At 46.4% G+C, this 27,588-nt stretch overlaps 1 protein-coding gene across 1 annotated transcript in view; it reads left to right on the top strand.

The window, feature by feature from the left end:
* The window catches only part of LOC137358699 (gametocyte-specific factor 1-like), a 37,056-nt gene that overhangs the window by 7,325 nt on the left and 2,143 nt on the right, over positions 1-27,588 (top strand). Inside the window, exons 3-6 of the mRNA XM_068024920.1 lie at positions 10,328-10,454; positions 17,245-17,325; positions 18,345-18,414; positions 22,942-23,072. Of these exons, the coding sequence (XP_067881021.1) occupies positions 10,328-10,454; positions 17,245-17,325; positions 18,345-18,414; positions 22,942-23,072 (409 nt within the window). The remainder of the gene's footprint in view (positions 1-10,327; positions 10,455-17,244; positions 17,326-18,344; positions 18,415-22,941; positions 23,073-27,588) is intronic.

The raw sequence follows: 27,588 nt of genomic DNA, 5'->3' as shown, positions 1-27,588 counted from the left end.
TTGACACAAATTTTCAAATCCTCTCTGGCCACAGGAGAGGTACCGGAGGACTGGAGGACAGCAAATGTGGTACCATTATTCAAGAAGGGTAGCAGGGATAAACTGGGTAATTACAGGCCAGTGAGTCTAACATCAGTGGTTGGGAAAATATTGGAAAAATTTCTGAGGGACAGGATTAATCTCCACTTGGAGAGGCAGGGATTAATCAGGGATAGTCAGCATGGCTTTGTCAGGGGGAGATCGTGTCTAACTAATTTGATTGAATTTTTCGAGGAGGTGACTAGATGTGTCGATGAGGGTAAAGCAGTAGATGTAGTATACATGGACTTCAGTAAGGCTTTTGATAAGCTGCATGGGAGATTGGTTAAGAAGGTAAGAGCCCATGGGACCCAGGGCAATTTGGCAAATTGGATCCAAAATTGGCTTTGTGGCAGTCGGCAGAGGGTGATGGTTGAGGGCTGTTTTTGCGATTGGAAGCCTGTGACCAGTGGTGTACCACAGGGATCAGTGCTGGGACCCTTGCTGTTTGTAGTGTACATTAATGATTTAGGCTTGAATATAGGGGGTATGATCAGTAAGTTCGCAGATGACACGAAAATTGGTGGTGTTGTAAATAGTGAGGAGGAAATCCTTAGATTACAGGGAGATATGGGTGGGCTGGTAAGATGGGCGGAGCTGTGGCAAATGGAATTTAATCCTGAGAAGTGTGAGATGATGCATTTTGGGAGGACGAACAAGGCATGGGAATATACAATGGATGGTAGGACCCTAGGAAGTACAGAGGGTCAGAGGGACCTTGGTGTACTTGTCCATAGATCACTGAAGGCAGCAGCACAGGTAGATAAGGTGGTTAGGAAACCATATGGGATACTTGCCTTTATTAGCCGAGGGATAGAATATAAGAGCGGGGAGGTTACGATGGAGCTGTATAAAACACTAGTTAGGCCACAGCTGGAGTATTGTGTACAGTTCTGGGCACCACACTATAGGAAGGATGTGATTGCACTGGGGAGGGTGCAGAGGAGATTCACCAGGATGTTGCCTGGGCTGGAGCATTTCAGCTATGAAGAGAGACTGGATAGGCTAGGGTTGTTTTCCTTGGAGCAGAGAAGGCTGAGGGGGGACATGATTGAGGTGTACAAAATTATGAGGGGGCATTGATCGGTTAGATAGGAAGAAACTTTTTCCCTTAGCAGAGGGGTCCAGAACCGGGGGCATAGATTTAGGGTAAGGGACAGGAGGTTTAGGATGGATTTGAGGAAAATGTTTTTCACCCAGCATGTGGTTGGAATCTGGAACACACTGCCTGAAGGGGTGGTGGAGGCAGGATCCCTCACAACATTTAGGAAATATTTAGATCAGCACTTGAAACGCCATAGCATCCAAGGCAATGGGCCAAGTGCAGGAATATAGGATTAGAATAGTTGGGTGCTGGATGGCTGGCACAGACACGATGGGCCGAAGGGCCTGTTTCTGTGCTGTATAATTCTGACTCTATGACTTCAAGACATTTCATGTTTCCTGGGGGACTATATGTGTAGGGAGTGCCTCCAGCTGCTTGAAATGCAGCTTGAGTCACTGCAGAGCATCAGGGAGGCTGAGAGTTTCCTGGATCGTACATTCCAGGAGATGGCCACCCCAGAGGCAGTGAGGGTTCAGAATAGTAGGTGGGTAGCTATCTGAAGAGTAGGAATAGGCAGGAGGTGCAGGAGTCTTCGGGATGTGTGCCACTCTCAAACCAGTACTCAGCATTGGAGACTGCAGAGAGTGACGACACCTTGAAGGAATGCAGTCCAGACCCTGGCACCAATGGGCAAGGGACTGTATAGGAGGGAACAGCAAAAAGTAGAAACGCAGTCGTTATAGGAGATTCCATACTTAGGGAAGCAGACAGGCACTTCTGTAACTGTCATTGTGCGTTCCGCATGGTGTGTTGCCTCTCCGGTGCCAGGGAGGGGCTGCAGAGTATTCTGCAGCGGGAAGGGAATGAGCCAGAAGTTGTGGGGCATGTCATTACCAACAACATAGAGAGAGCAGGTATTGATGTTCTACAGTCACATTTTAAGGAGCTTGGGAGAACTTAAAATGTATGAACATAAGTGTAATAATCTCTGTTACTCCCAGTGCCGTGCAGTAGCGAGAGTAGAAATAGGAAGATAGGGAGGATCAATGCGTGGCTTGAGGCATGGTGCAGGAGGGAGGGCTTCAGATTCTTGGGTCATTGGGACCAGTTCTGGGGCAGGAGGCATCTATTCAACAGGGACTGGTTGCACCTCAATAGAACTGGGACCAATGTCCTCGCGGGAGGTACACTGGTGTGGTTGAGGAGGGTTTAAACTAAATTGGCAGGGGGTTGGGCACCAGCATGCAGAAGTGGAAAAGGGGAATAAGGTGCAAAATGTGACAGTGTTGGACAGTACTAGAGAAGGGAGTGGTTCCATATTAGATAGGAGAATACTGAGAAGGACTACGAGGAATGCAAAGACATGACTACAATGCACATGTGTAAACACACAAAGTGTGGTAAGTAAAGTGGGTGAGCTACAAGCACAAATAACAGTATGGGAATATGATGTCGTGGAAATAACAGAAACATGGCTTAAAAATATTGAGGACTGTGCGCTCAATATACAAGCATATAAGTGTTCAGAAAAGACAGACAAGGTAAAAAGGGAGGTGGGGTGGCAGTACTGATTAGGGAAGACATTGGAAAGAGAGGATGTCCTTGAGGAGGCAAAGACAGAATTCATTTGGTCAGACATGAGAAGCAAAAAGGGTATGATCACACTATTGGGGGTATTCTGTTGGCCTTCAAATAGAGAGAGATCGAGGAGCAAATCTGCAGGGAAATCACATGTGAAATCACAGGGGTTTAAACTAATTTGGCGGGGGGGTGGGTTACAGAGTGGAGGTACAGTAGGGGGTGATGCACAGTCAAGTATAGAAGAGAAACTGAGTCAGTCTGGAAGGCAGAGCAAATATAGACCTGTTAAGGCACAAGTGAAAAATGCAAGGCTGGATTGCATCTATTTTAATGTAAGGAGTCTTACTAGTATGGTAGGTGAATTGAGGACATTGATTAGCACATGGGATTATGATATTATTGCTATCACAGAGACATGGTTGAGGGAGGGGCAGGACTGGCAGCTCAATATTCCAGGGTATAGAATCTTCAGGCGTGACAGGGGAGGGGGTAAAAGAGGAGGTGGCATTGCACTGTTGATCAAGGAGTCAATTACTGCAGTAAGGAGGGATGATATCTCAGAAGGTTCCTCAAATGAGGCCATATGGGTAGAACTTAAAACAAAAAGGGGGCAATCACTTGGCTGGGAATGTACTACAGGTCTCCGATCAGTCAGGGAGAGACAGAGGAGCAGATATGTAGGCAAATCTCAGAGAGGTGTAAAAATAATAAGGTAATAATAGTAGGGGATTTCAACTTCCCCAATATCAACTGGGATAGTCTTAGTGCAAAAGGCTTAAAGGGGGCGGAATTCTTAAAATGCATACAGGAGAGCTTTTTGAGCTAGTATGTAGAAAGTCCTACAAGAGAAGGGGCAGTACTGGACCTAATGCTCGGGAATGAAGCTGGACAAGTGGTAGAAGTGTCAGTGGCGGAGCATTTCAGGGATAGTGACCATAACTCTGTTGGATTTAAGGTAGTTATGAAAAAGGACAAAGATGGACCGGAAATAAAGATACTGAATTGGGGGAAGGCCAATTTCAATCTGATAAAACAGGAACTGGCTAAAATGGACTGGGAGCAGCTACTTGTAGGAAAGTCTACATCAGATCAGTGGGAGTCATTCAAAAGGGAAATAGTGAGAGTTCAGAGCCAACAGGTTCCTGTAAAGGTGAAGGGTAGGACCAACAAGTCCAGGGAACCCTGGATGTCAAGGGATATAGAGGATTGGATTGGTAAAAAAAAAGGAGACTTATGGCAGATTCCGAGTGCTGAAAACAGCGGAGGCGCGAGAGGAGTATAGGAAGTGGTACAGGCCAAGTGCTGGAAAATGGGATTAGAATAGTTAGGTGCTTGATGGCTGGCACCGACACGATGGGCCGAAGGGCCTGTTTCTGTGCTGTTTAATTCTGACTCTATGTGCAAGAACTAATATGGTGATATTGGGGGAATGCATTCTTAAATTCTATTTAGACAACAGCCATTGCATTCCTATCATCAACCTTCTCTGTTACTTCATCAAAAAATTCAATTAGTCAAGCATGATCTGCCTTCGACACATCTATGCTAGCTCCCTTTAATTCATTCAAACCTCTCCATGTCCCCTTGATTAGTGTTTCTGAAACCTTACCTAACACTGATGTAGTTGCTAGGACTGTCCTTACACCCTTTCTTGAATAAGGGTGTCACATTTTCCACTCTCTAATCCTCTGGCACCTCCCCCATATCTAGGGAAGATTGGAAGATTATGGTGAGCCCTTCCGCTATCTCCACTCCCACTTCCTTTAGCAATCTGGGATGCAAGCCATCCGGACCAGGTGACTTATCCACTCTCAGCATAGCCAGCCTTTCCAGTACCTGTTCACTCTCAATGTTTAACCTATCCATTGCCTCTTCTCTCTCTGCTTCTACTGATACTTTGTCAGATTCCTCTTGATTAGTAAATACCAATACAAAGTACTCATTAAGTTGTCTAGTCTTGCCCTGGGCTTCTAAGCATATATTACCCTCTTTGTCCCTAATAGGCCCCTCTCCATCTCTTACTACCCACTTACTATTGACATGCCAATAGAATTTTGGGTTCCCTGTTATGTTGACTGCCATTCTGTTCTCATTTTCTCTTTGCCAGTCTTATTTTCCTCTTGACCTCCCCTCTCAACTGTATTGGCCTGGTTCTCAATTGAAGAATTCACCGGACATACATCATGCACCGCCTTTTTTTTGTTTCATTATAATCTCTGTCTCCCTCATCGTCCAATGAGCCCTGTTTTTGGTTTTCCTACCTTTCGTCCTTGTTGGAATGTCATTTAATCTCCTGCCCTCTGCCCGATCACACACCTTTCCTTTTGTTCTCTTCCCCACCCACCCTCCCTGCCCCTTCACTTGCTTAAAACCTATTACATTTCTAACCTTTCCCAGTTCTGCTGAAAGGTCACAGACCTGAAATGTTAACTCTGCTTCTCTCTCCACAGATGCTGCCAGACCTGCTGAGTATTTCCAGCACAAACAAGAAATGCTGGAAATACTCAACAGGTCTGTTAGGAAGGGAGTTCCAGGATTTTGACCCCGCGACAGTGAAGGAATGGCGATATAGTTCCAAGTCAGGATGGTGTGTGGCTTGGAGGGGAACTTGGAGGGGCTTGCAGGTGGTGTTCCCATGCATCTGCTGCCCTTTCCTTCTAGATGGTAGAGGTCGTGGGTTTGGAAGGTGCTGTCTAAGGAGCCTTGGTGCGTTGCTGCAGTGCATCTTGTAGATGGTACACACTGCTGCCACTGTGCATCAGTGGTGGAGGGAGTGAATGTTTGTAGATGGGGTGCCAATCAAGCGGGCTGCTTTGTCCTAGATGGTGTTGAGCTTCTTGTGTGTTGTTGGAGCTGCACCCATCCAGGCAAGTGGTGAGTATTCCATCACACTCCTGACTTGTGTCTTGTAGGTGGTGGACAGGCTTTGGGGAGTCAGGAGGTGAGTTACTTGCGCAGGATTCCTAGTTTCTGACCTGCTCTTTTTCCCACCTTGTATTTATATGACTGCTCCAGTTCAGTTTCTGGTCAACGGTAAGCCCCAGGATGTTGATAGTGGGGGATTCAGCGATCGTAGTGTCATTGAATGTCAAGGGGAGATGGTGAGATTCTCTCTTGTTTGAGATGGTCATTGTTAGCACTTGTGTGGCGCGAATGTTACTTGCTACTTAGCAGCCCAAGCCTGGATATTGTTTCTGCATGGACTGCTTCAGTATCTGAGGAGTCGCGAATGGTGCTGAACATTGTGCAATCATCAGCGAACATCCCCACTTATGATTGAAGGAAGGTCATTGATGAAGCAGCTGAAGATGGTTGGGCCTAGGACACTACCCTAAGGAACTCCTGCAGTGATGTCCTAGAGCTGAAATGATTGACCTCCAACAACCACAATCATCTTCCTTTGCGCTAGGTATGACTCCAACCAGCAGCGAGTTTTCCCCCGATTCCCATTGACTCCAGTTTTGCTAGGGTTCCTTGATGCCATACTCGGTCAAATGCTGCCTTGATGTCAAGGGCAGTCACTCTCACCTCACCTCTTGAGTTCAGCTCTTTTGTCCATGTTTGAACCAAGGCTGTAATGAGGTCAGGAGCTGAGTAGCCCTGGTGGAACCCAAACTGAGCATCAGTGAGGTTGTTACTAAGCAAGTGCCACTTGATAGCACTGTTGACGACACATTCTATCACTTTACTGATGATTGACAGTAGACCGATGGGGCGGTAATTGGCCGGGTTGGATTTGTTCTGCTTTTTGTGTACAGGACATAGCTGGGCAATTTTCCACATTGCAGGGTAGATGCCAGTGTTGTAGCTATACTGGAACAGCTTGGCTAGGGGTGCGGCAAGTTCTGGAGCACAGGTCTTCAGTACTATTACCGGAATGTTGTCAGGGCCCATAGCTTTTGCAGTATCCAGTGCCTTCAGTTGTTTCTTGATATCACGCGGTGTGAATCGAATTGACTGAAGACTGGCATTTGTGATGCTGGGGACTTCAGGAGGGGGCCGAGATGGATCATCAACACGGCACTTCTGGCTGAAGATTGTTGCAAGTGCTTCAGCCTTATCTTTTGCACTGATGTACTGGGCTCCCCCATCATTGAGGATGGGATATTTGTGGAGCCACCTCCTCCAGTTCGTTGTTTAATTGTCCACCACCATTCACGGCTGGATGTGGCAGGACTGCAGAGCTTAGAACTGATCCGTTGGTTATGGGATCGCTTAGCTCTGTCTATCGCATGCTGCTTACACTGGCATGCACGTAGGCCTGAGTTATAGCTTCATCAGGTTGACACCTCATTTTGAGGTATGCCTGGTGCTGCTCCTGGCATGCCCTCCTGCACTCTTCATTGAACCAGGGTTGATCCCCTGCTTGTTGGTAATGGGAGAGTGGGGGATATGCCAGGCCATGAGGTTACAGATTGTGGTTGAATACAATTCTGCTGCTGCTGATGGCCCACAGCGCCTCATGGATATGCCCAGTTTTGCGTTGTTAGATCTGTTTGAAGTCTGTCCCATTTAGCATGGTGGTAGTGCCACACAACACGATGGAGGATATCCTCAATGTGAAGATGGCACTTTGTCTCCACAAGGACTATGCAGTGGTCACTCCTACCAATACTGTCATGGACCGATGCATCTGCGACAGGCAGATTGGTGAGGACAAGGTCAACTATGTTTTTCCCTCTTGTTGGTTCTCTCACCACCTGCCGCAGACTCAGTCTAGCAGGACTTGGCCAGCTCGATCAGTAGTGGTGCTACCGAGCCACTCTTGGTGATGGACATTGAAGTCCCCCACCCATAGTATATTCTGTGCCCTTGCCACCTTCAGTGCTTCCTCCAAGTAATGTTCAACATGGAGGAGTACTGATTGATCAGCTGAGGGGGGCGGTAGGTGGTAATCAACAGGAGGTTTCCTTGCCCATGTTTGACCTGATGCCAATAAACTTCATGGGGTCTGGAGTCAATGTTGAGGACTCCCAGGGCAACTCCCTCCCGACTGTATACCACTGTGCCGCCACCTCTGGTGGATCTGTCCTGCTGGTGGAACAGGCCATAACCAGAGATTTTTTAGATTTAGGTTTAGAGATGCAGCACTGAAACAGGCCCTTCGGCCCACCGAGTCTGTGCCGACCATCAACCACCCATTTATACTAATCCTACACTAATTCCATATTCCTACCACATTCCCACCTGTCCCTATATTTCCCTACCACCTACCTATACTAGGGGCAATTTATAATGACCAATTTACCTATCAACCTGCAAGTCTTTGGCATGTGGGAGGAAACTGGAGCACCCAGAGGAAACCCACGCAGACACAGGGAGAACTTGCAAACTCCACACAGGCAGTACCCAGAATTGAACCCGGGTAGCTGGAGCTGTGAGGCTGCGGTGCTAACCACTGTGCCGCCACTGTTGTGTCCGGGACATTGTCTGTAAGATATCATTCCATGGGTACGACTATGTCTAACTTTGTTGTTTGACTAGTCTGTGGGACAGCTCTCCTAACTTTGGCACAAGCCCCTGGCCTTAGTAAGGAGGTCTTTGCAGGATCGACAGGGCTGGTTTTGCCGTTGTCGATGCAGGGTGGTCCATCCGGTTTCATTCCTTATCAACTTTTTAGTGGTTTGATACAACTGAATGGCTTGCTAGGCCATTGCAGAGGGCATTTAAGAGACAGCCGCATTGCTGTGGGTCTGGGTCACATGTAGGCCAGACCAGGTAAGGACAGCAGATTTCCTTCCCGAAAGGACATTAGTGAACCAGATGGGTTTTTACGACAACGGACAATGGTCTCATGGACACCATTAGACTAGCTTTTAATTCTAGATTTATTAATTAAATTCAAATTCCACCTTCTGGCGTAGTGTGATTCGAACCCATATCCCCAGAGTAATACCCTGGGTCTCTGGGTTACTAGTCTAGTGACATTACCACTACACCACTTGCCTCCCCTGTTTTATTATAATTAAAGTCAATAAAGCTTTTGAAATTTGCACCCTAGCATTTCTTCAAATCATTTTGTAGAACAACCAAATAGATTCTGTGGCTGTGCTTCTGTCAGATTCTATAATTCGGTTAGCTGAATGTTACTGATGTATCCTTGGAGATTGCATACAGATCTACCTTTAGCTAACAGAGTTATTATTGTCAGCAAAAGTATCAAGTCCAAACCCAGGCTTTTGGGAGAGCTGGAGCCTCGAAGTAAAAACCTTAAGAGGGCTTTGAAAAATAAGAGTGGGTAAACTTAATTATATTATTGTAAAATATGTATTTTTTTATTTTAAAACTTAATTTGGGCGTTGGAAATTTTGGGTACTGAACAAAAAGTGGAGGGTGAAATTTTTGTGTAAAATCATTGAATAATTTGATTCGTCCCTCATCAAACTGTGATGATAAGATTTGACATAAGGATTTTCGTTATAACTATTGGTTTTTAGCTATTTCAATCCTAAATGTTTACAAAATGGTGACCCACCAAACAAGATTTATGGGCATGTGTGTGGATGCAGGATCATCAGTAATGTGCCATGCAGACCCCCACCTGCCAAGAATGAGGCATATTAATTTTGTCATATGAACATTGATTTTAAACTGTTGCTGGAGGAAGAACTGACTTGTTAAAGAGATCACCAGACCTTTGACTGGAGGACTTTTGCATACTAAGAGACGGTGCTTGTGGAGACAAAGGACTAACACATGGGCCAGTTAACCCAAATGGATTTTGGTCACCAGACATTGAAGATGTAAGGAAGCGCATTCCAGGGACTGCTAAAATGATATAATCCACAAACGCAGGAGTAGTTAAGCCAGTTCGTCACATGACTGACTTGCTGGCCAACTTGGAGTTAAATTGTGTCACACAGAAAGGAACAGACTAGAGTTTGTTGGAAGTTTGTTCCGAAGAAGGGTCACTGATCCGAAACGTTAACTCTGCTTCTCTTTTCACAGATGCTGCCAGACCTGCTGAGTGGTTCCAGCATTTCTTGTTTTTATTTCAGATTTCCAGCATCCGCAGTATTTTGCTTTTATTTTAGAGTTTGTTGGAAGCTGGAACAAGGAAGCCGCTCTCCTGTCTCTGCGTCTTGCTTTCTCCCAAGCCACTGGACGCATGGAAGACACGTAAACCTCAAGAGAGAAAAGACTCCGACATCAAAATAAGTTGAAGCGTGCACTGGGCCCCAACGAATTGCAGGACTTAGCAGCAATCAAAGACTCCACATTGAACTTAAAGGGCTAATTATAACCCAACTATCTCCTCAAACTTTTCCTTTTATTTTCTACTCTTTCTGTCTGTATCTTCGTGTGTGTTTATCGCATATACATGGTCGCGTCGCATATTTGTAGTTGTTAACCAGATTAGAGCTTAAGATTAATAAACTTCCACCGTTCTTGTTTAAATCTAAGGAAAGCGGTCTGATTTCTTTGCCTCACAATTGGAACAGGATTCACTGCGGAGGAGCTAAAAACACGGTGTTTCTAAAATTAAACCCTGTTACGGTTAAACCAGATAAAGGCTGAGAGGGAACCCCTAGACCCCCTTCTCACCTGGTCATAACAAATGTATATAGATAGACAAATGGTACTGAATTGAACATGTTATTTCTGCTATGGCTTTACCATCAGAATTTTCCTGATAAAGCTCGGAATTTAGAGTCCTGTCCGTTTAATGCACGACACCGGATCCCGAAAGCGGAGATGAAGCACCATATCACTATCTGTGTGGACAAGAAGGTCATTGAGGAAGATTTTGGTAAGAAAACAGATGTTATTCAATGTACTGTGCTCTAGGGTGGGTTAAGTATGGTATGATTAGAGATACAGCACTGAAACAGGCCCTTCGGCCCATCGAGTCTGTGCCGAACATCAACCACCCATTTATACTAATCCTACACTAATCCCATATTCCTACCAAACATCCCCACCTGTCCTTATATTTCCCTTCCACCTACCTATACTAGTGACAATTTATAATGGCCAATTTACCTATCAACCTGCAAGTCTTTTGGCTTGTGGGAGGAAACCGGAGCACCCGGAGGAAACCCACGCAGACACAGGGAGAACTTGCAAACTCCACACAGGCAGTACCCTGTGTCTTGTATGTAAAACTGCTGTACAGGTATCTTGTATGTAAAACTGCTGTACATTTTGCAGGGCTACATTATAAAATCTGGCTAGATCATTACACTACAATATGTTGTGTGTGTTGGCGCGCGCTCTCGATTATGGTGGTTCGTTCACGGAAAGGTGATTGTAGCTATCAGGGTGTTGATGGTTGTAGCTGGAGGAATCAGACATGTCATGGGTTTTGTTTCAGCTGAGAAGCACTCCTCTACCCTGGGTCACCAGCCAGTTTGAGGACATGTCAGCATCTTCCAGAACCACCTTCTGACCATGAAACAGTCCAAACAACAGCTTTGACTCCTGCTCCAGCAGTGTGAATGGAGTGCCCAATCCCCTAATCACACCACAAGCCATTTCATTGCCTCTGCCATCACACATTACATTACCATCTGAAGTGACCATCCAGCTCTTCGAGCACTCCTTTAGTGTTATCAGTCATCAATGATATTTCCCAAGTAAATATTCATCTTTAAGATGGTAATTATCTCTCAGCTGGGCAGGACTGACTCCCTCTAGGACTGATGGTATCTGTGATAACTCCAGTGCAGTTTCTGCCCGTGCAGTGTGTGTGGACCAGGGAATTACAAATTACCCCATTCCTGTTGGTGGCTTAAGTTGTCATGTGAGTAAGGGACGCATGAGTGGAGATTTTGCCTGAGTGCGACGTAGTCAGCGTGTGAAAGTGGGAATTTGGTGCACGTGGGAATTCGGTGCAGATGGGGAAAGAGGAATTTACGTGTGATGTTCCAGCAAAGAAGGTAAATGATTGGTTGGTGAACATTTTCTCTTGTCTAAACTAAGGACTTTTAATTAGGGTTAGTATAACATTCATTGAAATAATAAGAATCTCCTGGGACCCAGGTGACTTATTAGTACGGTTTTATTCGTTGTAGTAAGGTTCACCAACAGTAGTAAAGTTCAGTGCTAGTGGGCTTAGTAGTAGTGGGGTTTATTAATTATAAATTAATTAAAAAATAAATTAGCACATAATAAAGATGGCAGGGCGGGTGATGTGTTGAGGCTGCATTATGTGGAAGCTGGTGGGCACCAGTATGATCCATGGCAAACACGTCTGCAGTCAGTGTCTGTGGCTTGAGGAGCTTCGGCTCAGAGTCAGTGAGCTGGAGGCTGAGTTACAGACACTGCGATGCATCAGGGAGGGAAAAGTTACCTGGACACTTTGTTCCAGAAGGCAGTCACACCCCTTAGGATAGGGTCTTCAGATTTGGTGTGTGGTTAGGGACAGGAGGGTGTGACTCCGAGTGAGGCAGTTAAGGGGATAGAGAAGGCAGAAGTGGAGGAGCCTCAGCCCCTGCAACTGTCCAACAGGTCTGAGGTTCTTGCAGCTTTTATGGATGAAAGTGAGGGCTGCAGGGTGGATGAGCAAGCTGACCATGGCACCGTGGTACAGGACGCCATGCAAGAGTGGGGAGTAAATAGGAATGTAGTGGTAGTAGGAGATAGTATAGTCAGGGGGGTAGACACAGTTCTTTGTGGCCAAGAGTGAGAGTCCAGAAGGCTGTGTTGCCTACCCAGTGTTTAGGACATGTGCTCGGGACTGGAAAGGAACTTGCAGTGGGAGGGGGAGCATCCACTTGTTGTGGTCCACGTGGATACTGACGATATAGGTAGGACTAGGAAAGAGGTTCTGCATGGGCAGTTTGAGCAGATAGGGGCTAAATTAAAAAGCAGAAACTCAAGGGTAATAATCTCTGGGTTATTACCTGAACCACGTGCAAATTGGTGGAGGGTAAATTAGATTAGACCATTAAATGTATGGCTCAAAGATTGGTGTGGGAGAAATGGGTTTCGATTCATGGGGTACAAGCACCAGTACTGGGGAAAGTGGGGGCTGTACCGTTGGGACGGTCTTCACCTGACCCGTGCTGGGACCATTGTTGGCAAGTTGTATAACTAGGGCGGTAGGGAGGGCTTTAAATTAAATAGTGGGGGCGAGGGATCAAGTGAGGGGAGATGTGATAGTTTAAAAAGAGAGGAGAAGGAAAGCAATAAGAGTAATGATAATCAGAGTGTGGCAGGAAGGGACAGAGCATACAAACTTAAGAGTGTGCCAGCAGATAAGGCTTGAGGTTGTGAACTAACCGAGGGGAGAAAGGGTTCAGGTGAAGGGAGATTTAGAAATCCAAAGAGAAAAGTCGCGGCATCGGAATAGTATAGCGTTGTGGGTAAAGACGGACAGGAAGGGACAGAGAGTTTAACAAAAATTGCACATCAGCGACTTAAGTCATTGCAGGGAATGGAAGTAAAAAAAAAATGAAATTAAAGGTTCTTTATCTGAATGTGTGAAGCATCTGCAATAAGATAGATGAACTAGTGACACAAATAGAGATAAATGATTTAGATCTAATCGCCATCACACAGACATGGTTACATGGTGATCAAAGTTGGGAAATAAATATTCCAGGGTACACAATATTTCAGAAAGACAGAATAGCAAAGGAGGAGGAGTAGCACTGATGATAAAGGATGACATAAGGACATTAGTGGGAAAATACCTGGCCTCAGAAGATTGTGAAGTAGAATCAGTATGGGTGGAAATTAGGAATAGCAAGAATCAGAAAACACTGGTGGGAGTAGCTTATAGGCCCCCTAACGATAGTTATACCATTGGAGCTTGTAACAAAGGCAATGTAATAATTGTGGGTGATTTTAATCTTCTTATAGACTGGGACAACGAAATTGGCAAGAGTGGTCTAAAAGATGAATTTGTAGAATGTTTTCGGGACAGTTTCTTGGAGCAATACATTGTGGAATCGACTAGGGATAAAGTTATCTTAGATCTAGTATTGTGTAATGAAGCAGGGTTAATTAGTCATAGTAAAAGATGTACTGGGAAATAGTGATCATAATACCATTGAATTCCATGTTAAGTCTGAAAGTGACATAATCCAATCACAAACAAAAAACTTAAACATATGTAGGTATGAGGGGAGAACTGGCCAAGATAAATTGGGTAAATAGACTAAAATGTATGGTGGTAAATGATCAGTGGGAAACCTTAAAAGAAACAATTCAAAATGTTCAGCAAAAATACATTCCATTGAAAAACAAACACTCAGCAAGAAAGACCCATCTGTGGCTGACTCAAGAAGTTGAGGATTGTATTAGATTAAAATAAAAGGCTTACAATGTTGCAAAAAAGAGTAGCAAATCTGAGGATTGGGAGTGTTTTAGAAACCAGCAAAGGGCCATCAAAAAGTTGATAAAAAAGGAAAAAATTGAATATGAGAGTAAACTAGCCAGTAATATAAAAACAGATCATAAGTGCTTTTATAGGTATATAAAAAAGGAGGAGAATAACTAAAGTAGATGTTGGTCCCTTAGTAGCAGAGACAGGAGAAATTATCATGGCGAATGAGGAAATGGCAGAGACATTGACAAATATTTTGTGTCTGTCTTCACACCAGATGTAGACGGTAATCTAGGGGCTAAAAAGAGTGAGGAAATTAATATCAGCAGGGAAAAAGTATTGGAGAAACTTGAGAGACTAAAAACTGACAAATCCCTTGGACCTGATGGCCTCTACCCTAGGGTTCTAAAAGAGATAGCTGCAGAGATATTGGATGATTTTCCAAAATTCCTTAGATTTGGGAATGGTCCCATCAGATTGGAAGTTGGCAAATGTTACACTGCTTTTCAAGAAAGGAAGAAGAGAGAAAACCTCATAGGCCATTTAGCCTCACATCAGTTGTTGTGAAAATGCTGGAATCTATTATTAAGAAGCCTTAACAATGCACTTAGAAAAGCACAGTATGATTAGAACAAGTCAACATGGTTTTACTAAAGGGAAATCCTGTTTGACAAACTTATTTGAGTTTTTTGAGAATGTAACTATTAGGGTAGATAAGGGGGAACCAGTAGATGTAGTATACCTGGATTTCCAAAAGGCATTCGATAAGGCGTCACACAAAAGGTTAATCGGCAAGATAAAGACTCGTGATGTTAGGGGTAATATATTAGCATGGATAGAGGATTAGTTAACGGACAGGAAGCAAAGAGTGGGCATAAATGGGGCATTTTTAAGTTGGCAGGCAGTGAATAGTGGAGTGCTAGATGGATCAGTGCTGGGGCCTCAGCTCTTCACAATCTATATTAATGACTTAATGAAGAGACAGAGAGTACTGTATCGATGAATGCTGATAATACAAAGCTAGGTGGAAGGGTAAGCTGTGGGGAGCAGAGAGAGAGGCTGGAAAAAAGCAAAACACTAGGGTGTGCTGTACAAGGAACACAGAAAGTTAGCATGCAGGTACAGAAGCAAGTAGGAAGGCAAATGGCATGTTGGCCTTTATTGCAAGGAGATTGGAGTACAGGCATAAAGAAGTCTTGCTACAATTGTATAGGGTTTTGGTGAGACCACATTTGTAGTACTGTGTGCAGTTTTGGTCTCCACATTTAAGAAAGGATATCTTTGCACTGGAGGCAGTACAGCGAAGGTTCTCATGGATATGGAATTGGCTGAGTGACAGGAAACAGAGAGTAATGGTTAATGGATGTTTTTCAGGCTGGAGGAAGATTTGTAGTGGAGTTCCCCAGGAGTCAGTATTGGAACCTTGCTTTTCCTGATGTATATGAATGACCTAGACCTTGGTGTACAGGGCACAATTTCAAAGATTGCAAATGATACGAAACTTGGAAGCATTGTGAACTGTGAGGAGGATAGTGTAGAACTCCAAAAGGACATAGACAAGTTGGTGGAATGGGCAGACAGGTGGCAGATGAAGTTCAATGCAGAGAAATGTGAAGTGATTCATTTTGGTAGGAAGAACATGGAGAGGCAATATAGAATAAAGGGCACAATTCTAAAGGGGGTGCAGGAGCAGAGGGACCTGGGTGTATAGGTGCTCAAGTCATTGAAGGTGGCAGGACAGGTTGAGAGAGTGGTTAATAAACAAACAGTATCCTGGGCTTTATTAATAGAGGCATAGAGTACAAGAGCAAGGAAGTTATGTTGAACTTGTATCAGACACTAGTTCGGCCTCAGCTGGAGTATTGCGTCCAGTTCTGGGCGCTGCACTTTAGGAAAGACGTGAGGGCATCGGAGAGAGTACAGAAAAGATTCATGAGAATGGTTCCAGGGATGAAGAATTTCAGTTATGAAGATAGATTGGAGAAGTTAGGACTGTTTTCCTTGGAGAAGAGAAGGCTGAGAGGTGATTTGATAGAGGTATTCAAAATCATGAGGGGTCTGGACAGAGTCGATAGAGAGAAACTGTTCCCACTCGTGAAAGGATCGCGAACGAGAGGGCAGAGATTTAAAGTATTTGGTAAGAGAAATAAACAGCATTTAAGGAAATACAGAGTCGGGGAGGGGGGGAAAGGGGGTCAGGGAAAGGTCTGTGATAGGGTTGTGGGCAGAAGTGATTAATTACTTCTTAAATGCTGTTATGCAGGCACACATGGCAGCCATTTTGAATATAGCACGCAAGATTTTGACGGCAAAACTCACATCCCGTGAATGAATAAATAAAAAAAAAAGAGACCAGCTAATCTATTTTGGTTCTGACGCTAGGTCATTGACTTGAAACGTTAACCCTCCCCACAGATGCTGCCAGACCAGCTGAGTATTTCCAGTATTTTCTGTTTTTGTAATCTATTTTAGTGTTGGTTGACAGAGGAATGTTGGCCAGGATTCCTTGCTCTTCCATAGTACTGTGAGCTCCTTTGCCTTCACATCAGGTGAAGGCAGATGAGACTGGAGATTAATGCCCATCAAATTGACACTGCAGCTCCCACAGTACTATGCTGGAGTGTCAGCCTAGATTATGTGCTCGAGTCTGTCATGGGGCCTGAACCCACAACCTTCTGACTAGCCAGAGATTAGATGCGGGCCAATGCTAAAGAAATTTCCATTATTTTGTATTTGAATTAAACAACATAAATAGTACAGGTCACTTAGCATTTCAAGAAAAAAAATGTCTGATGAGATCATTTGAATGAAGTAGAGTTGAGTGTAGATGAAGTAGTCTATTGGGTATGTGGGCCAGAACATTGGCCCAAATGATGGTTTCTGAATGGCTGGCTCTTCCTGGGGTCCAGTTCAAATGGCAAAGCCAAGCTGCCAATACTTCACCTAAGTGACGGGAGGCTATTTACCCATAAAGGATATTTCAGCAATCGGATCCTGTGCTCAGCCAGTATCCACTATTTCCAGCAGAAGTCATTAATGATTGGGAATAGGGACCCTGGCCAGTTACTAGGGAGACCAAGGCTATTTATCACTGTCCTGTATGAGACCAGCTAACTCTGAACAGCCTTATGCCTGTCCCCAGTGATATGATAATCTACTGTTAATGTGTGGTGTGAAGGTCGAACATCTAGCTCTTAAAGATTGTGGAACAGTAATCTTCACACGATTCACATTGTACTTGCCAGTAATTGTCTGCCTTATTTAACAGTTAGCAGTGCTCAGAGAAAACCCTGTGATATCCCTCAAAGTACTTGGCAGTGTCCCCCCCTCGAGGAAGACTGGGAAAAAGGTCAGTGTCGAATTTATTTGCTGCTGTGTTGATTTCCTTCCAATAATGACCCACATTGAATATCCCGTGTAACCCCCTCCCCCGCAACCGCCAACTCTAACTGGCTGTGACCTGTCAACATACCCACCTGTAATATTGTTCTCTGTGTCGTTGTGCTAGTTGACTTCTCCCATGGACTGCTGCTTTGTGTCCATTCTGTGCTGTACCCTTCAAAAGATACATTGAAGAAAAGCCAGTCTCCAGTTACCAATCTAGCAAGGGGGGGAAGGGAGCAAAGGGGAAGGAGGGGGCAGGGGTTTGGGGGGAGAGTGGAGGGAAGGGTGGGTCGGAGAGTGAGGGGAGAAGGGGAAGGAGCAGGGGTAGGCGGGGGGAAGGAGGATGGGAGTGGCAGGAGGGTTGGAATGGTGGTGAAGCAGGATAAGGAGAGCAGAGGGGAATGTGAGATGAGGGGAGAGGGTGGTTGGGGGGGTGGGTGGCGAAGGATGGTGGAGAAGAGGGCCACATCTGACAATTGTACAGTTGAGGTACCCAAACTTGATTGGGTGGAGCCAAATTAAGAGGCAGGGGAGAAGAGAGGAAGCTCATCCACACATCACGGGACAGGAACTACTGTTCACTGAACATCTACAATCAGTTAGACTTGAGTTTTTTTACCCTGAAATAGAGAGCATTGTGCCTGATTCTGAGCTCCCCTCACTGGCACTGTTTTCTAGCACCATTCACCTCATGCCCTTGAACCAGGTGTCTGGTCACTAAGCAGCTAATTGTGTCTATTCTTCGTTCAATCCTTGCCAGTAGTGGGTACTGCCGGAACTGTGTACGGTTGCAAAGTGCTTTCGCCTTGGCTAATAAGCAGGGATAAATGCGTCACTTCATTCTAGCCTGTGCACTGTGGTGCTGAATCTATTGTACAACAAAATACACAAGCAGAAAGCTTTGATCTTTGAACTATTAACTACAGTTTGAATTCTTTTGCTAACCTTTTTGCTCTTTATTTTCCTATAACTGATGCTCTGCAGAGGAGGATGAATCATCTGGAACTTTCATCTATGGCTATACTAATCTAAACAAAAACTGCATCAAAGCCAGGTAACTATTCTTATAAAATGTTCAAAGGATTGATTTTGCTTCGGGTTTTCTGTTGCTGGAAGTGCGTGTCTGACCTGCTGTTCTGTTGGTCCTGTTGCTCCTTCTCCAAGCTGTATTTTACACACAGTCCCAGTGTTTACAGAGAAATTTCACAATAGTCTGCGAGACAGATTGTGAAAGAAGTAGAGGTTTCAGTCTTGATCATTTTAAACTAAATTTACATTGATGAAACAACCCCATGGTAAAGTACAATCGGCAAGGAGGAGTGTGAAATGTGCGATAGAAAATAGGAGCAGGAGTAGGCCATTCAGCCCTTCGAGCCTGCTCCACCATTCATTATGATCATGGCTGATCATCCAACTCAGTAACCTGTTCCCGCTTCCCCCCCCCGCCCCCCCCATATCCTTTGATTCCTTTTAGCCCCAAGAGCTATATCGAACTCCTTTTTGAAAACATACAATGTTTTGGCCTCAACTGCTTTCTGTGGTAGCGAATTCCACAGGCTCACCACTCTCTGGGTGAAGAAATTTCTCCTCATCTCAGTCCTGAAAGGTTTACCCTGTATCCTTAGACTATGACCCCTGGTTCTGGACTCCCCCACCATCGGGAACATCCTTCCTGCATCTACCTTGTCAAGTCCTGTTAGAATTTTATAGGTTTCTATGAGATCCCCCCTCACTCTTCTGAACTCCAGCGAATATAATCCTAACTGACTCAATCTCTCCTCATACGTCAGTCCCACCATCCCAGGAATTAGTCTGGTAAACCTTCGCTGCACTCCCTCCATAGCAACAACATCCTTCCTCAGATAAGGAGACCAAAACTGCACACAATATTCCAGGTGTGGCCTCACCAAGGCCCTGTATAATTGCAGCAAGACATCCCTGCTCCTGTACTCGAATCCTCTCGCTATGAAGGCCAATATACAATTTGCCTTTTTTACCGCCTGTTGCACCTGCATGCTTACCTTCAGCGACTGGTGTACGAGAACACCCAGGTCTCGCTGTATATTCCCCTCTCTCAGTTTATAGCCGTTCAGATAATCTGCCTTCCTGTTTTAACTACCAAAGTGGATAACATCACATTTATCCACATTATACTGCATCTGCCATGCATTAGCCCACTCACTCAACTTGTCCAAATCACCCTGAGGCGACTCTGCATCATCCTCACAACTCACCCTCCCACCCAGTTTTGTGTCATCTGCAAATTTGGAGATAATACATTTAGTTCCCTCATCTAAATCATTAATATATATTGTGAATAGCTGGGGTCCTAGCTCCGATCCCTGCGGTACCCCACTAGTCACTGCCTGCCATTTGGAAAAAGACCCATTTATCCCTACTCTTTGTTTCCTGTCTGCCAACCAATTTTCTATCCATCGCAATACACTACCCCAATCCCATGCGTTTTAATTTTACACACTAATCTCTTATGTGGGACTTTGTCAAAAGCCTTCTGAAAGTCCAAATAAACCATATCCACTGGCTCCCCCTCATCAACTCTACTCGTTACATCCTAGAAGAATTCTGGTAGATTTGTCAAGCATGATTTCCCTTTCGTAAATCCATGCTGACTCTGCCCGATTCTACCACTGTTCTCCAAGTGCTCTGCTATAAAATCTTTGATAATGGACTCTAGAATTTTCCCCACTACTGACGTCAGGCTGACAGGTCTATAATTCCCTGCTTTCTCTCTACCTCCCTTTTTAAATAGTGGGGTTACATTAGCTACCCTCCAATCTGTAGGAACTGTTCCAGAGTCTATAGAATTTTGGAAGATGACCACCAATGCATCCACTATTTCTAGGGCCACTTCCTTAAGTACTCTGGGATGTAGATTATCAGGCCCTGGGGATTTATCGGCCTTCAATCCCGTCAATTTCCCCAGCACCATTTCTCTACTAATACTGATTTCTTTCAGTTCCTCTCTCTCACTAAACCCTGCGTTCCCCAACATTTCTGGTATATTTGTGTCCTCCTTTGTGAAGACAGAACCAAAGTATGCATTTAGTTGGTCAGCCATTTCTTTGTTCCCCATAATAAATTCCCCTGTTTCTGACTGTAAGGGGCCTACATTTGTCTTCACTAATCAGTGTGGTTGGCAAGTTGCTGCAGTGCATATTATCATATTCTACCAATGGTAGAGTAAGTGCCGCTTGACAGCACTGTTCACGCCACCTTCTATCACTTTGCAGATGATTGAGGGTAGACTGATAGGACAGTAATTGGCTGGGTTAGATTTGTCCTGCTTTTTGTGTAAAGGACATACCTGGGCAATTCACGTGGAGTGTGGCTGAAGACTGGCATCTGTGATGCTGGGGACTTTAGAAGGAGGCCAAGATGGATCATCAACTCGGCACTTCTGACTCAAGATGGTTGCCTTCAGCCTTGTCTTTCGCATTGACAGCGGGAATCAGCAGCCGTTCTCACTCCACGGCTGGAATTTTACAGCCCCCAAACGAGCAGGCTGGTGGCGGGGTGGGTGTGGAGGGGGGGCATAAAAATGAGTGGAAGGCCGGGGGTGGCCGTTGCTGACCCTCTCCCGACCCCATTGCAATTTTACTTGGGATGGCAAGAAATGGCCAGCCTGCCTGCCCCCAGGGCAATCAAGGCCCTTAAGTGAACCATTAACTGGTACTTAAAGGCCTCCTTCTGCCGCTGCGGGTATTTTACCCTCGGTGGCCGGACAGCAAAGGCCCCGCCTTCTTGCGGGCTGGTCGGGGGCCCTCCTGATCAGGCACCCTGTGCCCCACGGAGGGCTGCTCCAGAAGCCCCAACCGCCCCCAACGCGCAACACTCACCCCACCTCCCCATAACTGACCCCCTTGCCTCACTGAGGCCCGGCCTATTGTCCCCAGTGAGGCCCCAAAAAATCTATCTGTCTTCTGGGGCTATTCTTCACATTGCTTGCGATGGCTGGGTGCAGTCCCAGCAGTGACCTCTGCTGCTGGTGGCGCTGCTGGGACTAAGAGCTGCCAGCCCAGTGATTGGCTGGCAGCTCCATTAGGCGAAAGTTCCTGCCTCAAGGAGGTTGAAGTCCCACCCAAGGCCAGTTAAGGGCCTAGGGATCAAAAAGTACGGTCTGGATCCCCAGGCTCAGCTTAAGCGGGCTTGCCATCGACTTTTCAGCTGTTGGCCGGGGCCTCCCACCCAACAAAACATTCCAGCCCACCTCTAACTCCACTGTGTGTCTGTGTCTGTGTGTGTGCGCTCTCCTCCGCCAGCGGGGGAGCGCCTTGACTGGAGGCAACCATGTTCCACACTCTGAATAGATCCCAGTAAAAGACAGGCAACTCCCTCAGAGGTGAGGCTAATGTTCTCCACCGGGAGTTGCATGTCGTCTTGAAGGCAGTGCCCCGGCGGGAAAAAATACGTCGCCAGCGCACACCATCTGGGAGGACGCTCGACGTACACCTAACTCTGCAGGGTCCGAAGGTGGAGAGTCGCAGCCTGGATGCGGACGCACACCAGCGACTGGCCGCCCTCCTCAATCGGGAGATTCAGGACCAGTGTTTCCTCTTGCCCCAGAAGAAATCGACGGCTTCTTCTGGATCTTGGTGGCAGATGCAGGGGTTGGGGCCAAAGTGAGCAAGCATCAAGGTACCACAGCATCAAGGCCACCAGTTTGTTTATGACCAGCGCTCGACCCCTGTAGAAAATACACTCGGAGCAGTCCTGTCCAGCGCCCCAGCCGAGTGGTGACTTTCGCCTCCAACTCCTGCAATTTGCCGGCCAGGCTTCCTCAGTGGGGCTAAGGTGGACTCACAGATAGAGAAGGTGCGTGGTGCTCCACGCAAAAGGTGTCAACTCCTCTGGCAGGGAGTCCACCCGCCACTGACCCACCAGGAGTCCGGAACATTTCTCCCAATTGATCCTCATGGAGGACACAGCAGAAAAGGTCTGCTGGAACTCGCCTATCCTCTGCAAGTCACTGGGATCTGTGACTGCGAGGAGCACGTTTGGCGTAAGCCGAGAGGACGACCCGCATGGCCGGTCTGCGCAGAGCCAAACCCGTCAACCTCCTGCGAAACAGGCATGAGAATGGCTCCACGCAGATGGTATATAATTGGCCGGACATGGGGCATCCCTGACGCACTCCTCTCCCAAAGTGAAGGAGCGCCGTCAAGGACCCGTTAACTTTGACCAGACACTCTGCGGCGGTGTATAAAAGTCAGGCCCAGGCCACAAAATGCGGCCCGAGTCCGAACGTGCGCAGAGTCCCAAAAAGATATTCGTGATCCACCCTGTCGAACGCCTTCTCCTGATCGAGGGAGAGAAAGGCCAGTCCTCTGGGAAAGATGGCTCTAACCCCCATGCTATACCTGCCCCGGGAATGTTTGATGCTAAATTCAGGCAGTGGGTGCCTCAAATGTCTCCTCTTCTAATTGCCAACAGAAACACCTTTCTCCCGAGATGTGTAAAATTGACCACTTTTTTGAATTGTAATTTGAATTTAGCTGTTGGGTTGAAGTTAAAATGCTTTGTTACAGGAGTTGCAACAATGAAATTCCTGCCTGTTTTGTAGTTCTATTTCAGCATATGAAAATAACAACAATATTACAGCTGGGGTAAGAGCTCCCAAGTCTTTTCCGGAGCAGCTCTCGTCCTCAAGTGTGCGTGTAGGATCGATTCCTTTTGTTCGGCCTTGGAGAATTGGTAAGGAGGAGGGGACTGAGAGTGGTCACTGGAAATGATGTGTTATGAGCAGGGACATTGTTGTGTAAATTGATTCACCCTGTTCCTTTTCCATAGCCTATTGGTGAATTGCCAACTTTCGACACTTCTTCCTACTTCCCCCTGGACCATGACCCCACCACCAAACATCAAGCTCCTGTCCACAGGACTGTCACTGACCCCCTCTGGAGATCTTCCCTCTACAGCTTCCAACCTCACAGTCCTGCAACCCCAGACAGCCAACTTCTACCTCCTTCCCAAAATCCACAAACAGGTCTGTCCCGGCAGACCCATTGTTTCAGCCTGTTCCTGCCCCACTGAACTTATTTCTTCCTATCTTGACTCTATCTTTTCTCCGCTGGTCCAGTCTCTTCCCACCTACATCCGTGACTCTTCTGACGCTCTACGTCATTCTGACAATTTCCAGTTTCCTGGCCCTAACTGCCTCCTCTTCACTTTGGACGTCCAATCTCTCTACACCTCCATCCCCCACCAGGATGGTTTGAGGGCTCTCCGCTTCTTCCTTGATCAGAGGCCCAACCAATCCCCATCCACCACCACCCTCCTCTGCCTGGCTGAACTTGTTCTCACATTGAACAACTTCTCCTTCAACTCCACTCACTTTCTTCAAATAAAAGGTGTTGCTATGGGTACCCGCATGGGTCTGAGTTATGCCTGTCTTTTTGTGGGATATGTCGAACATTCCTTGTTCCAGTCCTACTCAGGCCCCCTCCCCCAACTCTTTTTCCGGTACATTGATGACTGTATCGGTGCCGTTTCCTGCTCCTGCCCAGAACTGGAAAACTTTATCAACTTTGCTTCCAATTTCCACCCTTCGCTCACCTTTACATGGTCCATCTCTGATACTTCCCTTCCCTTCCTCGACTTCTCGATCTCCATCTCTGGGGATAGGCTGTCGACTAATATTCATTATAAGCCCACCGACTCCCACAGCTACCTCGACTACACTTCTTCACACCCCGCCTCCTCTAAGGACTCCATTTCATTCTCCCAGTTTCTCTGTCTCCGACGCATCTGCTCTGATGATGCTACCTTCCATGACAGCGCTTCTGATATGTCTTCCTTTTTCCTCAACCGAGGATTCCCCCCCCACTGTAGTTGACAGGACGTTCGACCGTGTCCGGCCCATTTCCCGCACCTCTACCCTCACCCCTTCCCCTCCCTCCCAGAACCGCGACAGGGTTCCCCTTGTCCTCACTTTCCACCCCATCAGCTTCCATATCCAAAGGATCATCCTCCGCCATTTCCGCCACCTCCAAGGTGATGCCACTACCAAACGCATCTTCCACTCCATTCCCCCTGTCAGCATTCCGAAGGGATCATCCCCTCCACGACACCCTGGTCCACTCCTCCATTACTCCCAACACCTCGTCCCCTTCCCATGCAATTACAGGAGGTGTAATACCCGCACTTTTACCTCCTCTCCCCTCACTATCCAAGGCCCCAAACACTCCTTTCAGGTGAAGCAGTGATTTACATGTACTTCTTTCAATGTAGTATACTGTATTCACTGCTCACAGTGTGGTCTCCTCTACATTGGGGAGACCAAGCGCAGACTGGGTGACCGCTTTGCGGAACATCTCCCATCAGTCCGCAAGCAGGACCCTGAGCTTCCGGTTGCTTGCCATTTCAACACTCCCCCCTGCTCTCATGTTCACATCTCTGTCTGGGATTGCTGCAGTGTTCCAGTGAACATCAACGCAAGCTCGAGGAACAGCATCTCATTTACCGATTAGGCACACTACAGCCTGCCGGACTGAACATTGAGTTCAATAATTTCAGAGCATGATGGCTCCCCTTTTTATTTTCAGTTATTTTCTTTTCTTTTATTTTAGTTTGTTTCATCATTCTTTTTTTTTACCATGTGCCGATGCACTGTTGTTTTTCATGTTTGTGCTTTGGGCCAGGGCTGTTCATTTTTCTGTCAATTAACACCCTCTCAGTACTAATGCTTTGTCTTTCAGCACACTATTAACATACAGTTTGTCTTTGCTCCATGACCTTCTGGTCAGTTATTCTCTGTGACCCTGTCCTCTCAACACCTTCCCTTTTGTTATCTCTTGCCCCACCCCCCACTTTATTTGTTTAAGACCTATTACATTTCTAACAATGCCAGTTCTGATGAAAGGTCACTGACCTGAAACGTTAACTCTGCTTCTCTCTCCACTGATGCTGCCAGACCTGCTGAGTATTTCCAGCATTTCTTGTTTTTATTGTGAATTGGTTTGTTATTGATCAGTCTGTTCACAACCTAAGTGCAACCCATTCAGGAACTACACTGGCCTGATATTTACAGGGAGGTAGTGGAAGATGCAGTGGTTGCAGCAGCTGGGGAATGTGGAGGTGCTGCTGAATTTAATAACAGTACCACATTTTAAATTTTTTTCCTTCAGCCACATTGGGGGTTTGTTGCTGTTGGGCAGAGAGGATGGAGGGAGTTAGAGATCGGGGGTGGTAAGGGACTGGGGTTTTGTAGATTGGTGGTAGTGGGTGGGGCAGGGTTCTGTTTTCTTGTTTGAAGGGCCCGGTGGGGGGGGAAGCCCTCCACCTCGTCCCCCACCTTCCCCTCCCCCACCGTTTGGGAACGTCTTCGTTTTAAGTGTGTAAGTGTGACATTTGTGCTGCCCTGTCTCGGGGGATCAGGCTGAAGTTTGCCCTAGCTCATTTCTGCCCAAATTCCATTTTCCATCCAGTCGAATTTGAGTGGAGGTTTTCTGAAGAGTTGGAGATGCTTGCCCTCACCACCTTCCCCCATCACCCATCACCAAATCATGCGGGGATTAGAGAACCAAACTCTAGTGTTGGAGTGTAATGGAAGTCGTTGAAAATACTGCTGTCCATCTGGAGTGTGCCAAGGTTGCAGTGGGAGCTGTGACCTATTGCCACTATGGATATATTGGAGACCCTTCCTTTTGACATGCTACTTTCCCACCTGTATAGTAGTGCTCTATTGATTCTTATTGACAGGCCATCTTTACCACAACTCCATGTTTGTACCCGTCCAATCAGCATTCCACCACCTTTAACTTCTCTGCAGCCTTTAACAAGGTAGAACACACTATCTACCTCGAATACCTCTCCCCCATTGTCCAGCTGGGCCGGACTCTTCTCACCTGGTTCTCTTCTTAACTAGTGAATTGTAGCTAGAGAATCACCTGCAACGGCTTCTCTTCCTGCTCCCGCACTGTTACCTCTGGTGTCCCCCAAGGATCTATCCTCAGCCCCCTCCTCTTTCTCATCTACATGCTGCCCCTCGGCGACATCATCCACAAGCACAGCGTTAGTTTTCACATGTATGCTGACGACACCCAGCTCTACCTCCCCACCACCTCTCTCGACTCCTCCACTGTAGCTAAATTATCAGACTGCTTATCTGATATCCAGTATGGGATGAGCAGAAATTTTCTCCAATTAAATATTGGGAAGACTGAAGCTATTATTTCCAGTCCCTGCTCTAAACTCCGTTCCCAGCTGTCGACTCCATCCCTCTCCCTGGCAACAGTCTGAGATTAAGACAGTCTGTTCGCAACCTTGGTGTCACATTTGACCCTGAGATGAGCTTCTGACCACATATTCGCGCCATCACGAAGATCACCTATTTCCACCTCCATAACATCGCCCAACTCCGCCCCTGTCTCAGCTCATCTGTTACCTCTAGACTTGACTATTCCAATGCACTCCTGGCTCGGCTCGTCTCCCACATTCTACCCTCTGTAAACTTGAGGTCATCCAAAACTCTGCTGCCTGTGTCTTAACTCACACCAAGTCCCACCCTGCCCTCCCTATCACCCCTGTGCTCACTGACCTACATTGGCTCCTGGTTAAGCAACATCTCAATTTTAAAATTCTCATCCTTGTTTTCAAATCCGTCCATGCCCTCGCCCCTCCCTATCTCTGTAATCTCCTCCAACCCCCACAACCCTCCAAGATTCTGCGCTCCTCTGATTATTTTCAGTCATAACATCTGAATCTTACAAGTTCAAGAGCAGCACAAGCAGCATCGGGAAGGACTCTTCACAGAGTTAGCAGCATTAAGGGTGAGGGAGTTCAAATTGTTTGTACTTCCTGGTGCCACTCTCCCTGCCTCTGCCTTTCCCACTCCCATCCAAGCACCAAGTGAAATGAAACTGTTTGCAGTTCTGTGCTCGAAGCAGTTAATGTGAGTGAAAATCTAGTACAGGTAGAGTGCCATCAGTCACCTCACTGCTGGAGCTCGAGTGAGGCCATGTCTCTGATACAGCAAACCTCCAGTCGTCCCCTGCGCTACGGCAACCTGACAGCTTGCAAACTCAATCGTTTACTGAACAGGTTGCAGTCTGAATGCAAACCAGGACGTGCTGGACCCAACAGGTCAGTCATTACCTGCACTGAAAAAAAAAGTTCAATTCTCATGGCCGCAAATGTCTGCTCTCTTCACAGGCACTGACTCGCTTGCTGAGCGCCACCAGCATTTTCTGTTCTTTGCAGATTTGCAACC

The sequence above is a fragment of the Heterodontus francisci genome, chromosome X (assembly GCF_036365525.1).
Source record: "Heterodontus francisci isolate sHetFra1 chromosome X, sHetFra1.hap1, whole genome shotgun sequence".
NCBI lineage: Eukaryota > Metazoa > Chordata > Chondrichthyes > Heterodontiformes > Heterodontidae > Heterodontus > Heterodontus francisci.
The sequence above is the reverse complement of the archived record's forward strand: the minus strand, read 5'-3'. Positions and strand labels throughout refer to the sequence as shown.